Source organism: Elephantulus edwardii, unplaced genomic scaffold (genome assembly GCF_000299155.1).
Source record: "Elephantulus edwardii isolate Elephantulus edwardi_28Jun2011 unplaced genomic scaffold, EleEdw1.0 scaffold00168, whole genome shotgun sequence".
NCBI lineage: Eukaryota > Metazoa > Chordata > Mammalia > Macroscelidea > Macroscelididae > Elephantulus > Elephantulus edwardii.
The window spans coordinates 6026812-6045156 of NW_006399918.1; the positions used below are offsets into that span (position 1 = coordinate 6026812).

The 18345-nt window shown below is 39.3% G+C and overlaps 1 protein-coding gene across 1 annotated transcript in view; it reads right to left on the reverse strand.

The window, feature by feature from the left end:
• Positions 1 to 8130: 8130 nt before the first annotated feature.
• SLAMF1 (signaling lymphocytic activation molecule family member 1) overlaps positions 8131 to 18345 on the reverse strand; it is a 50456-nt gene continuing 40241 nt past the window's right edge. The window contains exons 5-6 of the mRNA XM_006895536.1: positions 10333 to 10427; positions 8131 to 8181 (exon numbers count right to left, since the gene is read on the reverse strand). Of these exons, the coding sequence (XP_006895598.1) occupies positions 8131 to 8181; positions 10333 to 10427 (146 nt within the window). The remainder of the gene's footprint in view (positions 8182 to 10332; positions 10428 to 18345) is intronic.

The window sequence follows — 18345 nt, forward strand, 5'->3', positions numbered from 1 at the left end:
CCAGTTTCTCCACAACCTCGCCAGCATTTGTTGCTTGCTGTTCTGTTAAATTTTGCTATTTTGACTGGGGTGAAATGATATCTCATAGTTGTTTTGATTTGCATCTCTCTTAGGGCTAGGGATTTTGAGCATTTCTTCATGTGTTTGTTAGCCATCTGAATGTCGTCATCGGTGAAGTGAAAAGGGGCAATTCTTAAATTGTTGGAGCAGAACTAAAGATCAAAATTAATAAATGGCTGAATGACCTGGAGGAATTAAAGGTGGAATGATAGGTCAAAAGTATATGCCATTAGTCAAAGGTGCATGTATGGTATATCACAGGGGGTCTTCCAGGTGATGAGAGTCTAGGTTTCTTTGATAATCTTTTAGTAAATGGAACAATTAATGAATGGTTCGAATCCATCATGGAGCTTCACAAGAGAAAGTCAGGCAGTTTCCCTTCTATAAAGATTTTGTCTTAGAAACTCAATGGAGTGTGTCATTGAAAAGGACTCAATGGTAGTAGGTTTGTACTGGGTTTTAATATTAGTAAAATTACTTTCTCTATCATACCTGCTTCTTGGAGTTCATTGTAAAGTTTATTGATGATGCTGTATTTCAAGACCCTTTGGGCACAGGCTATTATGTCTTGCTTCTGTTTCCTAATAATGAAAAATGATTTTTTTTTCTTTTTTACATATTAGATTCCTTCACCCATTCAGAGAAAAGGAATGCCATCCTTAGGGTGGATGGCCCAAGTCAGCACTGAGGTTAGCAACTGTTACTTGAAAAGATAGATTTTTAAAAATTTTTTATCTTATTTTATTATTTTTTGTGTGTGTGTATACAATCAAATTAGATCTGATTGGTACAGGAGGAGATTGTCCCTCCTTCTCCAGCAGAGCATCTGGTGGATTCAAACTGCGTACCTCTGGGATGGGTACAGTTTCTTGCCACTAGGCCACCAGAGCTCCCGGAAAGGTAGATTTTGATGCACGTTATGACTTTTTTTTGGGGGGGGCTCCTTTCAGTTTATTGCATGAAAGTGTTACATTAGTCCAAGTTAAAAGTGGACCCCAAATGGTTACATTATACAAGCTGTGAAGTTTTAAACTTGTGACAAGGGACAGAAGGGATATTTTCTACTCATTGCAAGGAAATCCTCACTTAAGCTTCAGTGAGCCACAAGCACTTAAAACCCATGAACCTTCAGCTGGTCGTCCTCAGCCAGTCCAATCTCTACAAGGAACTGGCATATGTTCTTGCGTTGGTCACCCTGTAGCTGAATTACTTCTCCGTATTCTGGATGCTCAATTACAGCACCATTGCAGGCAAACTTCTTAAACGCCTTCACTAGTTTCTTTTTATCGTAATCATCAGCGATCCCTTGGACAGTTGTAAGGGTCTTCCTGCCGTTTCTGTTGAATTCTTGTATGGATATAATCCTCAGTCTCAGCAGGAAGCAGGTCATCACCCTTACTTGCATCAGCAAAGAGGTCAAAAGAGTGGAGGTTCTGGATAGCGGACATACGATACAATTCCTTTTCCTCGGTGGAAACGGCCTGCGGAAGGCGGTGGCAGGAGAAGGCGGGCAGGGGGTCTGGGCTTCGGGAAGCGAGGGGGCTCGAGGGGGAGGCAGCTGAGTCCTCGGCGGCGGCTCAGTGATTGGGGCACGTTATGACTTTTTAATGAAACTAAGAGTTTGTTTCCAAACTTCCCTATATGTATACACAAATAAAGTGGCTTTGATTTTAGACTCATATAATATCATAAGTTCTCTAGGAAACAAAAGTGCAACTTATTGGTGAATTGGCTGTATTTTGTTCATTTCCAGTATATTAGACACACATACTTCATTATTAGAACTAACCATTATATTCAGTGGTTTCCCGGACAGTAAATGCATGCTTTAGCAATCACACCCACTTTGTGACTGGGATAAGTGTCTTAAAGAGTCCCAGTTGTATTTTAGAACACTGGTCCCTTAAAACCAAGAATAAGTCTCAGTTCCTCTTGAATTCTCTAGAATTCAGATATACCTTAGTCAAAAGAAAACAACATTAGAGAAGAAAGAGTGGGAAACTAGACTCTACAGTATCAGTTTTCTTTTTAAGTCTGAGGAAAGGAACACTCCAGATCTCTCACAATACCATCTAGGGAAAACTGAAAGGGTGGGAAGAGTATAATCTGAAGAGGTTTTCTGCCTTCTCACTTGGAATCCAAGGTAGGGGGTTGTTGTTGTTTTTATATGCCATTGAGTTGCTTGTCACTCATTGTGACTTTATTTATAACATCTCTGAACTCTGCTCTATCCTGAGCTAATCTTATTGTCTCTGAGACACGTATCCCTTTATCCCAGTCATTGAGTCAATCCATCTCATCTAGGGTCATCACCTCCTGCACTGTCCTTCCACCCTTTCAAGCATGATGTCCCTCTCCAAAGACTCATCCCTTCTAAAGAATATAAATCAACCCACATTCAGATGAGAACTGAAAAGACTTCTTCCAGGACACAGTCTCTATCTCCAGTGAAATCCTAAACCCAGGAACCCATGGAGCTTTTTAGGGAAAGTTCTTTTTTCCTCTGTTTTGACCTCCCAATCAGATAGAATTCAGCCATAGGAATAAGCAACATTGGAAACTGAGCTACTACAACAACTTGAGCTATAGTAAATGAATGGATACTTGTAAGCCATGGCTCACAAATGTCACTTGATAGTTTCACAGTTTTAAGATTAAACATTAATGGACTTGCTGTTATTGTTATGTGTGTGAAACTCATAGCAACCCTATGTACAATAGCCCCAAACCCCGCTTTATCCTGTGCTAATCTTATTTTCTCTGACACACCTACCCCCATTATGCCAGTCACTAAATCAATCCATCTCATCAAGGGTCTTCTCTTGTGCTGCCCCTCCACCCATCCAAGCATGACGTCCCTCTCCAAGGACTGGTCCCTCCTTGCAACATGTCCAAAGTAGGTCAGATGAAGCTTCAGAATCCTTGCCTCCAAGGAGCAGCCTGTTTTCACCCTCTCCAGGATGAATCTGTTCATTCTCTTAGCCGTCCATGGTATATTCTGCCTCTCCCCCACCCCCCGGTAAATCTAAAGTTATTTAAAAAGATGATTTAGTGTACAGGTTTTGGCTTCCAGAATTTAAGCCTTCCTTCCTATGTTTAAGGAACTATTTAAATCATAAGAGACAGAGTTCACCAACCACTGTGAAAATGGAAAATGTCAAGCTTTGAATTTTCAACCTCCCTTGGAAGTAGATATGAACATGTGACCTAGGATAGACTAATTGGCCATAGTCTTTTAATTAGAAATTGGTGACAAAATGAAAGAGTGCTCCTGGAGGACTCATTTTGATGGTAGTTTAACAACAACAACAATCACAAAAATAATAACAACAACTGTAATATTTTATTTCCAAGTCCAGTGGCGGCAGTGGGGCAATGGTGCACAGTATTTAGTGCTGGGAATGAGAGCAGTGACAGCGAAACTGTAGTGGCCAGTGTCATCATCTCTAGACTGGTTTTGTTAATTTTGGCTGCGGTCTTAGCTCGATTTCCTACCCATTTTCAGAGCATATTTTTGTAGAACCTGGGCATACTGTCAGGAGGTGACAGTTCTAAAACAAGTATTTTGTATTATCATGCTTGGAAAAGTGGAGGGTCAGGAGAAGAAAGGAAGATCCTTTATGAAATGAATTGACACAGTTACTGTAACAATGGGCTTGTGTATGGCAGAGATTGTGAGGGTGGCCCAGGATAGGGAAAGTTTTCTATGTTCATAGGATCATGATGAGACATTGTCTACTTGATGGCACCTAACAACAGAAATATATTCCCCCCCACACTCATCTCTCCTTACCCCCCATGGCTGTGTGTGACTAGAGAGGCAGGGAGGGAGCTCCCTGAACTCCCTGAAAAGAAACTGCATCAGTTGGGGAAGCTGATAACAACACTTGCCTGCTCCACCAAGGACAATAATAGACTTTAGGAGAGGCAGCAACACTCAGATGAGAGACTCCCAACAGGCTGCACTTGATTAAAGAAGGCACAGTGAAGAGCTGGGAGGTGGCTGTCCGCAGCTCCCTGAGGAGAAACTGAGTCAGTTGGGGCAGTTGGTCATCTTCTGACCACTGAAGACAATAGTAGATTTTAGGAGAGGCAGGCACCACTGAGGCAAGATTCTTGCAGGGTTGTGCTGCAGACCAAAAAGTGCTTGAAGGACTTTAGGAAAGGCAAACTTTTCTATTGCACAGGACCTGAAGGGACTTCAGGTATAGTGATTTGTTCTCCCCCATAAAGGGAACACTTTAAGACTGCATCTAATCAAGAGTTTCATAAAGGAAAATGTCACATAACATCATGAAAGTAGCAGACAGCCCCAAACATTGTGAAAAACAAAATGAGCCTTCTAAAAAAGCACAATATGTTGCAAACCCAATAAATACTTCAGAGACAGGGAGACAGAAGAAATATATTGACATGGAATTATATGAATAGCTATTGATCAAGGTACAAATGATGGGAGAAAGAATTAAAGCCATACACAAATAAAGTGAATACCCCAGAGGCAGGAAGATAGAAGAGAGAGATTGACACGAAGTATATGAACAGCTACTGAACAAGGTACAGATGATGGGAGAGGAAAATTGAAGCTTTCAGACAAAGTTAATACTCTAGAGACAGAAAGACAGAAGAAAGACATCAATGTGGAGGAAGATAAACAACTATGAAAGAAATTGCAAAAGATGAAAGGAAGGATTGAAACCATAAATAAAGAGGTACAAGATCTTAAATAATTGTCATAAGATCAAGAGGGTGCAGCCAGACAACACAATACTAGAAACAACAGAAATGCATGAAAATGTAATCTAGAATATCAAGACAGATAACAGTAGATGTCTCCAAAATTCTGGAGATATAAAAAAGCAGAACAGAAGAGATGGAACAGAAAGTCAATGAGCTGGAAGACAAAAACTTCAAGGGGAAATAACTAGAAGAAAAAGAATAGAGAGCAGATGGAAGGAAAATGAAGAAAACTTTAGAACCATGTGAGATAAGAGAAAAAGAAACAGCATAATTATGATCAGAATGCCAGCATATGAGTGGGACAGGAAAAACACTGAGAAAATGTGGAAGAGGTACTAAAATAAAACTTTGCAGGTATCATGAAGAACAACAAAAACAAAAAATACATATTCAAGAATTTCAGTGAACCCTAAACAGACTAGATCCAGAAAGGACAAAAAGCAGGCCTTAACACATTAAAAACAATTGAAATAATATGAAATATCTTTTCAGACTAAGATGCCATAAAATTAGATATCAATGACAAGAGGATAAAGCTTATAACACTACTCAAGTGGAAGCTAAATAATACCCTGCTAGCAAACTATTGGGTGTTGTTGTTGTTGCTGTTGTTGTTGTTATTTTGTGCTGTTGAGTCACTTGCGTCTCATAGTGACCCTATGTACAACAGCCCTAAACCCTGCTCTATCCTTTGCCCACCTCATGGTCTCCAATACACCTATTCCACTACTGCAATCACAGACTCAATCCATCTCATCGAGGGTCTTCCTCTCCTGATCTGTCCCTCCACTCTCCCAAACATGATATCCTTCTCCAAGGACTGGTCTCTCCTTGCAACATGCCCAAAGTATGTCAGATGATGCTTCAGAATTCTTAACTCCAAGGAGCAGCCCCACTTCACCCTCTCCAGGACAAGCCTGTTTGTTCATTGGGTTATAGGAGAAATAAAAAAACCTTCCTGGAAAAAAATTATAATGAACATACCAAAACCTCTGGGATACAACTAAGGAAGTCCCCAAAGGACAGTTCATAGAAATAGGCAACAAAAAATGAAGCAGAATTAATGACTCAACTCAACACCTCCATCAAATAGAAAAAGAACAACAATCAAAAACTACTAGCATCTAGAAAAAAAGGAAATTATTAGGACAAGAGCTGAAATTAACAAGAAAGAAAACAGAAAAACAATTGAAACCATCAACAAGACCAGGAGTTGGTTCTTGAAAAGGGCCAATAAAATAAACAAACCCATGGCAAACTTAACAAAAAGAAAGGAAAAGAAGGTACAAATAACTTGAAAAGAAATGAAAAGATGCTATCACAACAGAAGCAGGTGAAATGAAATTGATAATAATGAAATATTATGAGAAGCTATATTCTGATAAATTTGGAAACCTATAAGAAATGGACAAATTCCTAGAAACTCACACTCTACCCAAATTGACACAGAGATGTAGAATACTTGAACAGACCCATTCCGAAAGAAGGCATAAATAAACCCTCTCCCTCAGTCCCAGAAAAAAACCCTCTGGCTCAGATGACCTCACAGCTGAATTCTACCAAACAAACATTCAAAGATGAATTATTACCAATTCTACTTATTCAAAAAATAGAAAAAGAAGGAACACACTTAGAGTCACTCTATGAAGCAAGCATCACCCTTACCAAAGTCAGGCAAAGATATTAAAAAATATTTTCAATGTTGTTTGGTTATGTGCTGAGTCAACTAAGACTCATAGAAACCCTATAAAAAAATCTGAAAATTGCCCTATTTTATGCCATCATCACAATCTCTGCCTTTCTTGATACCACTGTTACAATTATTGTGTCAATTCATCTTGTCTTCCTCTCTTTCTCTGATCCTCCACTTTTCCAGATCATCTCTTTTTCCATGGATTAGTCCTTCTTGACATCATTCCCCAAGTATTAGAGATGAGGTTTCACCATTCTTGCTTCTAGAGATTTCTGCAAAAATAATCCAGAGTAAATTTCTCTTCTTGCAACCAAAATTTCTAATTACAGAAGTTGTTACTAGGAATTGCACTACACCAAAACATAGAACCTGATTGGGAATTGACTGAATAGCAGAGGTAGGGAAAAAGCAGTCAAGATCTGAGTTTCAGGTTAGGAGAACTGGTGACCCTAGTTAGGAAATTGTAATCAATTAGTTCTTCAAGTGCATCATAAGTTTATCTATGGATCTACAAAGAAAAGAAAGTTTACATAGAGTAGTGTTGGAATTGACACAATAGGAATGAAATTGACTTGGGACTAGACAGCAAAAAAGAAGAAAATAAACTCTTCTTTGAGCTATCAATCTAAGTTATTAAAATGCCAATAATTTGAAGATAGAATGCCTTCACTTATTCTACAAGATAGATGTGTTGTGGGGAGAGATCTGCAAAAGACAGGAAATGCTTTATACCTTTAATATTACAGAAACTTTTGATCTGAAAATTATTTCAGAATTAAGTTGAATGTATTTTAGCTATGGGTCCAGATTTGTTGCTCAGAGAAATAAACAGGGAAATAAGATTTAAAATACTAATTTCTAGAAATGAAAAATCACCTTGAGACAAGTTCTTCTGAGAATTTACATTCTTTTGTAATAAGCATCTGTTAACACCACTCATCTTTGAAAATGAATGTTATTTGCACAGAATCATACCTTAAAATCAGATAGTTGTCATTCTACTATTCAAAGCTCAGAGACCTCAGTCATTTTGTCTGTTTATTGATGCATTAGCTTTTGCATTTTGCAAATAAAATAGTGACACTTACAGCTTATGTTATACAATAATCTCAGAGTGTTTTACACATAATAAAAATTCACCCTCCATTGTTCATCCAGAGAGAAAAATAGGTCCATAGGCTGGATCAGGATCAAGTGTGCTTGATGGTCAGGACCAGCTTGAAAAACAAACTGCAGACACTGGATGTAAACTTTTTCAGATTTGGTTGCTGGTGGTTGGTTCTCTGGAATAGATCACATATGACCTAGATTTCTTTTTTTATCTTCTCCAATTCCAGTGAAGATCAAGATTCCCAAAAATCTATACTCATGTTAACCACCTCATCTGTGACAGTGCTAAGATGGAAATCTACGGCAAGTTGTTGTCCATTCCATGCCTGCGCCCAGGCCAAGCAGGCTGTGCATTTGGGGATCCTCACTCTTGTGTCCATTTTGCAGGTGGCCTTGGAAGAGATATTGTCAGGTAGTTTATCCGGAAAGGGAACAGATATGTAGAGTGCCACAAAGAACTTGTAGCTTGTGGCCCAGTGCTGTGTTTGCTTTGGTTCTTTCAAAGTCTTTTCTGTGGGTCTGTGGTGTCAGCTTTCTGGGAGGGTCACACTGCTGTAAACTGTGATGGAGTCTGTTTCCTGGTGATAAAGCAGAAGATTGTGAGTCAAGGGACCAGACACAGTGTTCAAAGGCTACAGACGGAAACAGTGATTCTTAGGAAAAGGAAAAGGTCTCTGAGACCCTGTAGCTCAGGGACTTGCTCCAGGATTGCCACATGGGGGCAATCTCTGAGTCAGGACATTGCTAGAGGCAGAACCCAGTTCCCACACTGCCCATCTTATTCACAAGAAGAGCTATAGCTGCCTTCTAAGTATTCTTATGTTGTCTGGCAGATGTGAAAGCATGTTTAGAGTGATCTATCTGGCACTCAGTGCTACTTTACTCTTGTCTTTCTTTGCAAGGAACATAATTTGTTTCAGTAGTACGCATGGGATCCAATTGGGAGAAGCCAAGAGAATTTTAAATTGATGAACTAGCCAAAGGGTTAGTGAAATATTTGGAGTCCCTCGGTGGCAAAAATTATTAATTTATTAGGCAGCTAACCAAAAGTCTGGCAGTTTGAATCCACTGAAAGGCACGTGAGAAGAAAGTTCTGGAAATCTTAGCCACTGAAAACCCTATGGAACACAACTCTACTCTGACATACGTGAGGATGTCATGAGTTAGGGTGAATGTAACAGTTAGTGGGCTGAGCAGTGATGTCTGAAGAGTAAAGAGGAAAATGGTGCAGAAAGAAAAGTAAGTGTAAAGAACAGCGAGCAAAGCCCTCTCAATGGGACAGGAGATTCAAATAAAGAAAGAGACAGGAATAGGGGCAGGTAGGAGATTTTGCTATGAAGTGTGAAATATACAATTATCTTTATGTATACCAACTTCATTGAAAATCTACAATGACTTTTTAAAGCTTTTGAAGTCAGATTTAGGTTTTTAATCTTCCCTTGAATATGAAAATATACTGGAAAATCAACTTCAAAATGAAAACAGTAAGATATCTGGATCCTATGTCTATTAGGAGCTTTGAAGAAGAGTAGGTGGTAGGCATTTCTGTGGCCCTTTAATACTGGATTCTTTCTTAAAACAATTTTTTAAATACAGCTTGAGTGTATTTAAAAATTGCCCTACTGCGCACATGTAAGAAACATCAAAGTCCGAAGTCAGGATTTAGCCCAGAATTAATCTTTCTTTTCCCCCCCTAATTAGTTCATTATTTTTTTTAATACTAGTTTTTACAAAATTTGAATATATGGTTTTTCAGATATTCCAATTTCCATTACTCCAACCCCCCCCCATTAACTCTTGAATGTCCTGACTTGAACATTAATGTGGAACTTCAGAAGGATTTTGCTTAATTCTTTAGATATCTATATAGAAAAGATAGGGAGCTCTGGTGGCCTGGTGGGTAAGGAGTTGTGCTATCAACCCAAAGGCAGGCAGTTTGAATCCACCAGTTGCAGAAGTAGATCACCAGACCTTTATTCTGAAGTGCCTCTGTATATTTTTGATCTACAACCTTTCAAGTTGGCTGTCAAGCACTTAGCCATTTGTGCCACCCAGAGACTACTCTTAGATATTTTGATTTAACAGAATCCTGGATGAGAGGTTTCAGAAATCTTAATTTCTAATGAATATGTCAACTAATTCCAGTGTGCTCCTTGGACAACTCAGAAATACTAGTGAGTGTGGAGTGAGCCATAACTCTTTGAGCAGGTTTGAGGGAAGGCATTGCCACCAAGGACACAAATTCCTCTTGTTGCATGCTTGCCGTGACCTATCTCTTCATACTGGTGATGGTGGTAGTGTGTACCATCAAGTGAGAATCGACCTGTAACTGACCCTCCAATGGATTTTCAGAAGCACTAAATTGCATGGGAGGAGACTGTCCATCTTACTCTTGCTGAGCAGCTGGTGGATTCAAACCGTGTACCTTTGCATTGGACCTCATCTCCTTATACTGTTGTTGTTGTTGTTAAGTGGCGTTGAGTCACAGGCGACTCATAGCGACCCTATGAAGGAGAGTCCTCGACGCTTGGGTACCTTTCATCCTCTCTCCAGGTTCACAGGGTTTCCGGAGGCAAGCTATTATGAAAGTGGATGCCACTCTGCCTTCCAACTCCTTATACTAGGATTTCTCAATTTGTTGTGTTTTGGCTTTGTAAAAACGTACCCTTCCTCCCCCCTCCTTTTCTCACTCATTCTCTACAGAAAAGGGGTACGTAGTGATTACTCACCTGGACAGGCTCTAGGACAGGTTCTGAGGCAGCAACATAAATAGTGGTGCAGGGGTCCTGAGTTGCCAGGGCATCAGGCTTCTTCTGAACAGGCCACATGAGAAGCAAAGAGAGTGGGAGATCAGCCAGGTAGAGACTTACTTCCCATCTAACTTCCCCCAGAGGAAGAACAGATTCAAGAGGGTTTGAGTTAGGATCTTTAAGACATTTGTTCCAGCCTTTTTCCCAGATGAGCTTTGCTTGATCTCTCCCTAGTGACATCTGGGAACTCACAATCTCCCATTCTTTATTTGTGCTTTCCAGCTCTTTTAAAGGACTTCCCCTCAGTTAATGCAAATTGTTCTGACTCTTACAAAGGCAGCCAAAAGTGATGGTATCTTTATTTTGGTAGCTTGAGTGAAAGTTTACAGAATGAATTAGTTTTCCACTCAACAATTTTTTAAAAATTTTTAATTTATTAACTTTTTTTAAAATTATTTTTTGTGCATTGTACCATCATCAAATCAGATCTGACTGGTACAGGAGGAGATTGTCCCTCCTCCAGCAGAGCATCTGGTGGATTCGAACTAGGCACATCTGGGATTGCAGTGTAGCTTCTTGCCACTAGGCCACCAGAGCTCCCTTCCACTCAATGATTTATAGACATTTTATTTTGTGATATTGGCTGCAATCCCCTCAACATAACAACACTCTGCCCACTTCTCTGGGTTCTTCCTTTCCATTTGCCCTTTAATTCTATTCCTTCCTACCTCTGGACTTTTGTTTTTGAGCAAATTTTACCCTTTTTGTCTCATATGATTAATTGTACTGAGGAGTACATTTCCCCCTGATGTTATTCTTTACTTTGTAAGTATTTTATTGTTTGAAATTTGACTCTGAGTATGGGTTAAATTGCAGGTTTTACATGTCACAGTTTTGGAAGTTTCATTAGTTTCTTTTAGACTAGTAAGTCTGGTCTTTTTTATATTTTTAAAGTTTGCTCTACATTTCCCCCCTCTGGAAGGATTTTCTATTGGGATTCTAGTCAGAGTGACTGGTAGGAGGAACCCGCCACCAGTCCACCTCACCGCTGGCACCAGTTACACGCAGAGTGCCTCCCATCCCCTCACTGTTCTTCCTGTTAGTCTTTACTCTATCATTGCTTCTTGTTACTTCTCCTTATTGTTGTTGTTGTTATGTGCCGTCGAGTTGTTTGCCACCCATAGCGACCCTATGTACAACAGCCCTAAACCCTGCTCTATCCTGTGCCAATCTCATTGCCCCTGACACACCCATCCCGATTATCCCAGTCACTGAACCAATCCACCTCATAGAGAGTCTTCCCCTCCTCCGTTGTCCCTCTACTCTACCCAACATGATGTCCCTCTCTAAAGACCTGTCTCTCTTTACAACATGTCCAAAGTATGTCAGACGAAGCCCCAGAATCCTTGCCTCCAAGGAGCAGCCTGGTTTAACCCTCTCTAGGATGAATCTGTTTGTTTTCTTGGCAGTCCATGGTACATTCAATACTATTCTCCAGCACCACAGCTCAAAGGCGTCAATTCTCCTTCTAGCCTCCCTAGTCATTGTCCAACTCTCTGATGCATAACAAGTGATTGCAAAAACCATGGCCTGTATCAGGCGCACCTTAGTCTCCAGAGAGACACCGTTGCTCTTGAGTACTTTAGAGAGGTCCCTAACAGCAGACTTTCCCATCGCAATACGTTTTTTTATTTCCTGGCTGCTGGTGCTGAGAGTGTTGACCGGGGATCTGAGCAAACTGAAGCTGTGAACAATCTCAATCTCTTCACCATCCATCCTGATGCTACCGATTGGTCCAGTGGTGAGAATTTTTGTCTTCTTGACTTTGAGCCTCAGTCCTGACTTCCCAAATATTGAACTTAATAATTACACACACACACACACACACACACACACACACACACACACACATTAACATTTATGCAATTCTTCACGCCTGACCTTTTATTTGCCATACAACCACTCTATATGTTAAACACTATTGTTACCCATATTTTATAAAGAAGCTAAAGCTTAAAAAGATGAAGAACAATCTTAATGTACACATGCAAGAAGTATCAAAGTCAAAAGTCCTACTAAGGTTTTCTAAATTATGTCCTGTTCTCTAACTCATCATGAGTCGTTCTCATAACTCATACCTGGGTAGTGGTACAATTGCTTAAGTAGTGCTTGGCTGCTAACAGAAAGATTACATTGGTTTGACTTGATAGCAACTTGTTACTGATTCATATTAATCTTCTTTGATTATAATGAACTATAATTTGACTTTTAAAGATTAACTCACAGAATTATGATACCTAATTAAATGTTGTTGTTGTTGATTGCTGTCAAGTCGAGCACAACTTACAGTGAACCCATGAACAAAAGGCCTGAAGCCCTTCCACAACCATTACCATTTATCAAAATTCACAGAGTGTCCAGAGACATTCTGTTTAGGAAATGATGTCACTTCTGCTTCTAAACCTAATTATATAGTATATTTAAAACATTCTTTTTACAGATGACACAATCTTGCTTGCTGGAATGGAAGACTTTAAGAAGCTACTGAAGATGAAAGAATATAGCCTGCAGTATGACTTACACCTCGATATAAAGAAAATAAAAATCTGCACAACTGGATCAATATACAAAATCATGATAAAAACATCATGGAAAAAAAGACTGGTATTGTCAGAGAGCTCGTGCTAATTGGTTCTAAAATCAACACTCAGACAATCAACACCAAGAAATTAGAAGATGTATTACATTCTGCAAATCTGTTGTCACAGACCATTTTAAAGTGTCAGAGAGCTAGGATGTCACTTTAAAGACTAACGTCTACTTGGATCAAGCTATGCCATTTTCCATTGCTTATATGGAAGTTGGATAATAAATAAGGAATATTAACAAGAATTGATGCCTTTGAATTGTAGGATCAGTGAAGAGTATTGAATATATCATGCATTGTCGAAAGAATAAATACGTTTATGCTAGAAGAAGTTCAACCAGGGTGCTCCTTGGAGGCAAAGACAGTGAAACTTTGTCTCATGTGCTTTGGGCCAGGCCTTGAAAGGACGTTATTCTTGGAAAGATCGGCGAATGAGGAGATATTCAGTGAGTGGGATTGATTGACACAGTGACTGCAACAGTGAGCTTAAGTTCAGCAGAAGTTTTGTGAGGATGGTACAGGATGATGCGAGGTTTTGATCTGTTGTATATAGGGTCACTATGAGTTAGCGTCGACTCAACAATACCTAACAAAATGACATGTTGTTTCCCCAAATAGACTGAAAATTTCTCAAGACATAGACTATATTTCTTTACATTCTTCACACTAATGTACCGGGCACAAAGAAACTTCAGTTAATATTTGTAGATGTGATTTTGAAGGAATTACCAGGATAAAGTTAGTACAGGGGTAAAACGAGAGATATCTCTCTGAAATGGAGATAATATATATTTTGCCAGAGAATTAGCATTTCAACACTTTTTGGGGGCACTGATAAAGGATAATACTTACCTACAGTTTCTCTGGATATAGAGCAAGACCTAAAACTATAATACTTGTGTTTGAAATTTAAAAAGAGATTTAAAAAATCTACCAAACCTTAAAGTCATTATCATCAAGTTGGAAATGACTCATAGCCGACACTCCAAAATGTTTTTGGAGACTGTAAAGCACACAGGGGGAGACTGTGCATTTTACTTTCACAGAATTGCTGATGAATTTGAGTCATCTGAGAGAGGCCAGTTTTGGGGTTGTTAGCAGGCCAACATCCTATTCACCACACTATTAACTCAAAAATGCAAACTCATTGATATTGAGTTGGGATTGACTCATAGCTGACCCTTTTGTGGGTTTTCAGCAGCTGTGAATCACACTTGAGGAGATTGTCCATCCTTCCCCCCGGAACAGCTAATGGATTATAACTGTCTGACTTTAGAGGTTGACAGTGTAACTCTATGTCCACTAGGGTGCCAGGCAGCCTAATAGAAAAGGGAACTTAACAGAAAAGAGAACTTGTAATCTTGTTTAAGGAACCAAAAAGAGTTTACTGGAGGAAGGCTTAAGACAGAAGCATTTCTTTTCACCTGTTTCATCACTTTACTATAGAAGAGGAATTAGATCTGTTTGGGGAACCCTTGAGGTTTGAACCAAGATTGGAATTTTAGGGAAATATTTTGGTTTAAGAGAAAGAATATTTGTAATAACAAAAGACACTCAAATGTGTGATGATTTTCTTTGAAAGTAACTGGGATAACAATACTTCATCAATGTGAGTGTTTAGGTAAGGGTTTCTCACATTTTAGTGTGATTTTTGTTAAAGGCAGGTTCCATGTCTGAAGATTTGGGATTAGGCCTGCGATTCTGCATTTTAAATTAGATTCCAAGTGATGCTGATGCTACCGTCCTTTGTTTTAGTAAATGGCAACTAGCCAACTCTTTGAAAGTAGTACTATACAAGAGAATTAAAGCAGTAGTTGGTGATTTAAGTTTATGAATATCAAGACCTCATACAAATCTTTGACATTGTATTTAGGAGAAAATGGAAATTTAAGGAAGAATTTCTGGCCCCAGCAACATATGAGGAGAATGTGAAAATTGTTTATTAAGAGGCCCTATATCAGCAGATGGAACCCTGCTCGTCCTTCTGCTTCATGGACTTACACATAACCTGGTTTAATGGCAACAGGAGGAGAAAAAACAACTTTTGCATCTCACTTGGAGAGGGAGAAAAAGTACAAAGGAAATCACCCACAGTACTGTAACTTCAACATAAACCCTCTCATGTAGAAAAAGATGAAACTTCAACAAGAGAAATTAAAGAAGATAAAAATATAAGAAGAAATATGCCATCTTAAATTAAAGATTCAAAACCATGAAGATCTACATTCTCTTTAAATTGATTTACAGATCAAGTGTCATCCAAAGTAAAATCCCAGAAGAATTTTTTTTTGGGAAAGAAATTGACAAACTGAATCTAAAATGAAATGAAAATGCAAAGAACCAAGAACGGCCAAAACACCTGAAAAAATTCACTTTACCAGATGCCAATATTTATATCTATATACCCTTGATTTATGATGAAGGTGGCGCTGCAATGGAGCAAGGGATAATCTCTTTAGCAAATGGTTAATAGGACATCCATATAGGGCGGAAAATGTAACTTGATCCTTCACCAAACCTTTCAAATAATTTCCAAATACATGACAAATATAAGTGTGAAAGATAACCCATACGGCTTTTAGGAACATGTTGTATTGTTGGTAAGTGCCACTGAGTTGAGAATGACTCGTAGTGACCCTATGAACAAAAGACCTGAACCCTCCTCTATAACTATTGTCATTACTCTTAAGTGGATAGAGTTTCCAGAGGCATGTTGTTTAGGAAGTGGATGCCACTCCTGCTTCTAAGCCTCTCAATCTGGGAGCTCCACCAAACATGGTTTGACCAAACCATGGTCAAACATTATAACATTTGACATACCAGTGACACAGAGTTCAGTATCACAGCAACCCCATTAGCTCAGTACAGCAAAGAAGAATGTTCATTCCAAGCATGATTAACACCAGGCCCGAGGGCCTAACCAACTTTTCAATACCCAGGCTCAAGCACCAGGCCCTGATTGGCTCTAAACAAGCGACTTCCAGCCCACAGTTCATTGTTAGCCAAATGCAGCAAATTCAACCAGCCACAAAAACAACCAAACAGCCCGCACCAAAGAATATTCTTATTATGTGGGTAAAGAGTCCTCAAGCAAGATACAAATAAATACTGACCATAAAGGAAATCTCTCTTTCATTGCTTTCTTAATGAAACTGACCCTCTACCATATTTTTAGAGGTTTAAGTCACATGGGATAAGATTGGATATCTTTCTCATGTGAATCAACTAATGGATTTCAACCACCTGACTTTGGGTTGCCAGCACAACTCCTAACCCAGTAAGCAATAAGAGGTCAAGGAGGAGACTAATAACCTGTTCTACATTAAAATTGAGGACATCTCTTTATCCATAAGAAGTTACAAATCCATCGGGGGTAGGGTGAGACTGAGAAAGATGGTTTTAAATTACGTATACTTCATTGAAACAGATGAGGGAAAGAACTGTTTAAAAGGGATATATGATTAGGCATTATTGTCATGACAGGAGTCCAGAACAAAGGCTGCATAGTGGAGTAGACTTGGGGGGAGGGATTGTGTAACAATGAAAGAATTTTTCTTTTCCTTTTCAAAGAGAAGAGCAACTGGGGAGGAGGTTGGGCAGGGAGAAAAGTGTAACAATGAATGAATGGAAATCCTAAGTCTCTGCAAAGTTTCATTAAAATTAATTAAAAAATTAAAAAAAGAAGATTTGAAAGCCAGCCACAGAATTATTGGCAAGGGAATATATAAAGAGCTTCTATTTATCTGTTAAGAAACAAAAAAGTAGAAACCAAAATAATTAACAGACATTTAAAAAATTATTAAATGGCCAAAAGACTTATGAGAAGCTATTCAACTTTATTAATTATTAACAAGATGCAAAAATTATAATAAGGTACCCTAATAGGGAGCTCTGGTGGTTTAGTGGTAAGGAATTGCAGTCCCAACAGAAAGGTATGCACTTTGAATCCACCAGCTGCTCCATGGGAGAAAGATAGGCAGTTTCCTCCTGTGTGTTTTACTGCCTCTGGAAACCCTCCAGAAGGTCAGCTATGGGTAGGTTCTGGTACACAACAACCTCCTCCAATAGAACGAATGAAATGAAAAATACTATTAAAAAAATTTGGGGGAGAACTTCTTTATCCATACCTGCTGGGGGACTATTTACATTTACACTAACCAGTGAAAAAGAGGGAGTACGAGCAGCATGGGGTACAGTAGACAGGGAAGGAGTCGTGATAAAGACGATCTTGGATTCCTAAACGTGTAAATGCACCTGAATGGGAGAAGTGTGCTCTGGGATCTCTAATATTTTAAATCAAGCTCTTCTCATGTGGGACATTGACAATGTAATAAAACCCCCAGACCACTAGGAAGCAGCAAGAATAAGAGTTGTTCATCTTTTGGTTATCGGAACCATAGTAATTGCCATTTGAGGCAATCTCTAATAAAGTTATCTTTACCGTCACATCCTTCAATTTCAGATTTTTTTTTTATCCTCTTACATCCAAAATGGCTAGATTCTAGGTTGAGCATTACCTAGAATTCTTTCATGTTGAAGCAAGGACAATATACCTATATTTGTGGTTGTTTTTGTTGTGTACTATAGAGTCGTATGGACCCACAGCTGATCCTCCAGCGGGTTTTCAGGGGTGGTTAATCACATGAGAGGAGATTGCCCGTCCTTCCACGGAGCAGCTGGTGGCCTCCAACTGGGTGCCTTCAGGATTGCAGCGCAGGTTCTAGCCACCAGAGCTCCCTATACCTCTATTTAAACACACATTTCATTGGCTTAGTGGTAAGAAGTTGAGCCACCAAACCCAAGGCACGTGATTAGAATCCACTGGCTACTTCTCTTATGTGATTTATTGTTTCTGGAACACCCTAAGAAGGTAAGCAATGGGTCCATTCCCATTTTATGATACATAAGAAAAACAGCACTAAGAGTGAGGCCTAATGATTTCAATCCACAAGCGGCTCTGCAAGAGAAAGATGGGCCAGCTTCTCCTGTGTTATTTACAGCCTCTGAAAACCCGCTGGAGTGGTACAGGTTCGTGGCAATGAGCTTGAGTGTTCTCTTACTAAGTTTGTCCCATTTTTTCATCCTTATATTCAATTTCCTTGTGCTTTGGCTTCTCTACACTCCAATGCAATCTTCAGAGTTTCCTCTGACATCCATTTTGGTCTTTGTTTCCTCTTCTGTCTTTGTGATGATCATTTGCACTCTTCCTGGATGATACATTTGACATCCTCCAACAACTCCTCTGGTCTTCGCTCATTAGTGTTCAAGGCCTCAAACCTGTTCCTGAGATGATTCTGAAATTCAGGTGGGATGAAATCAAAGTCATATTTTGGCTCCTGTGGATT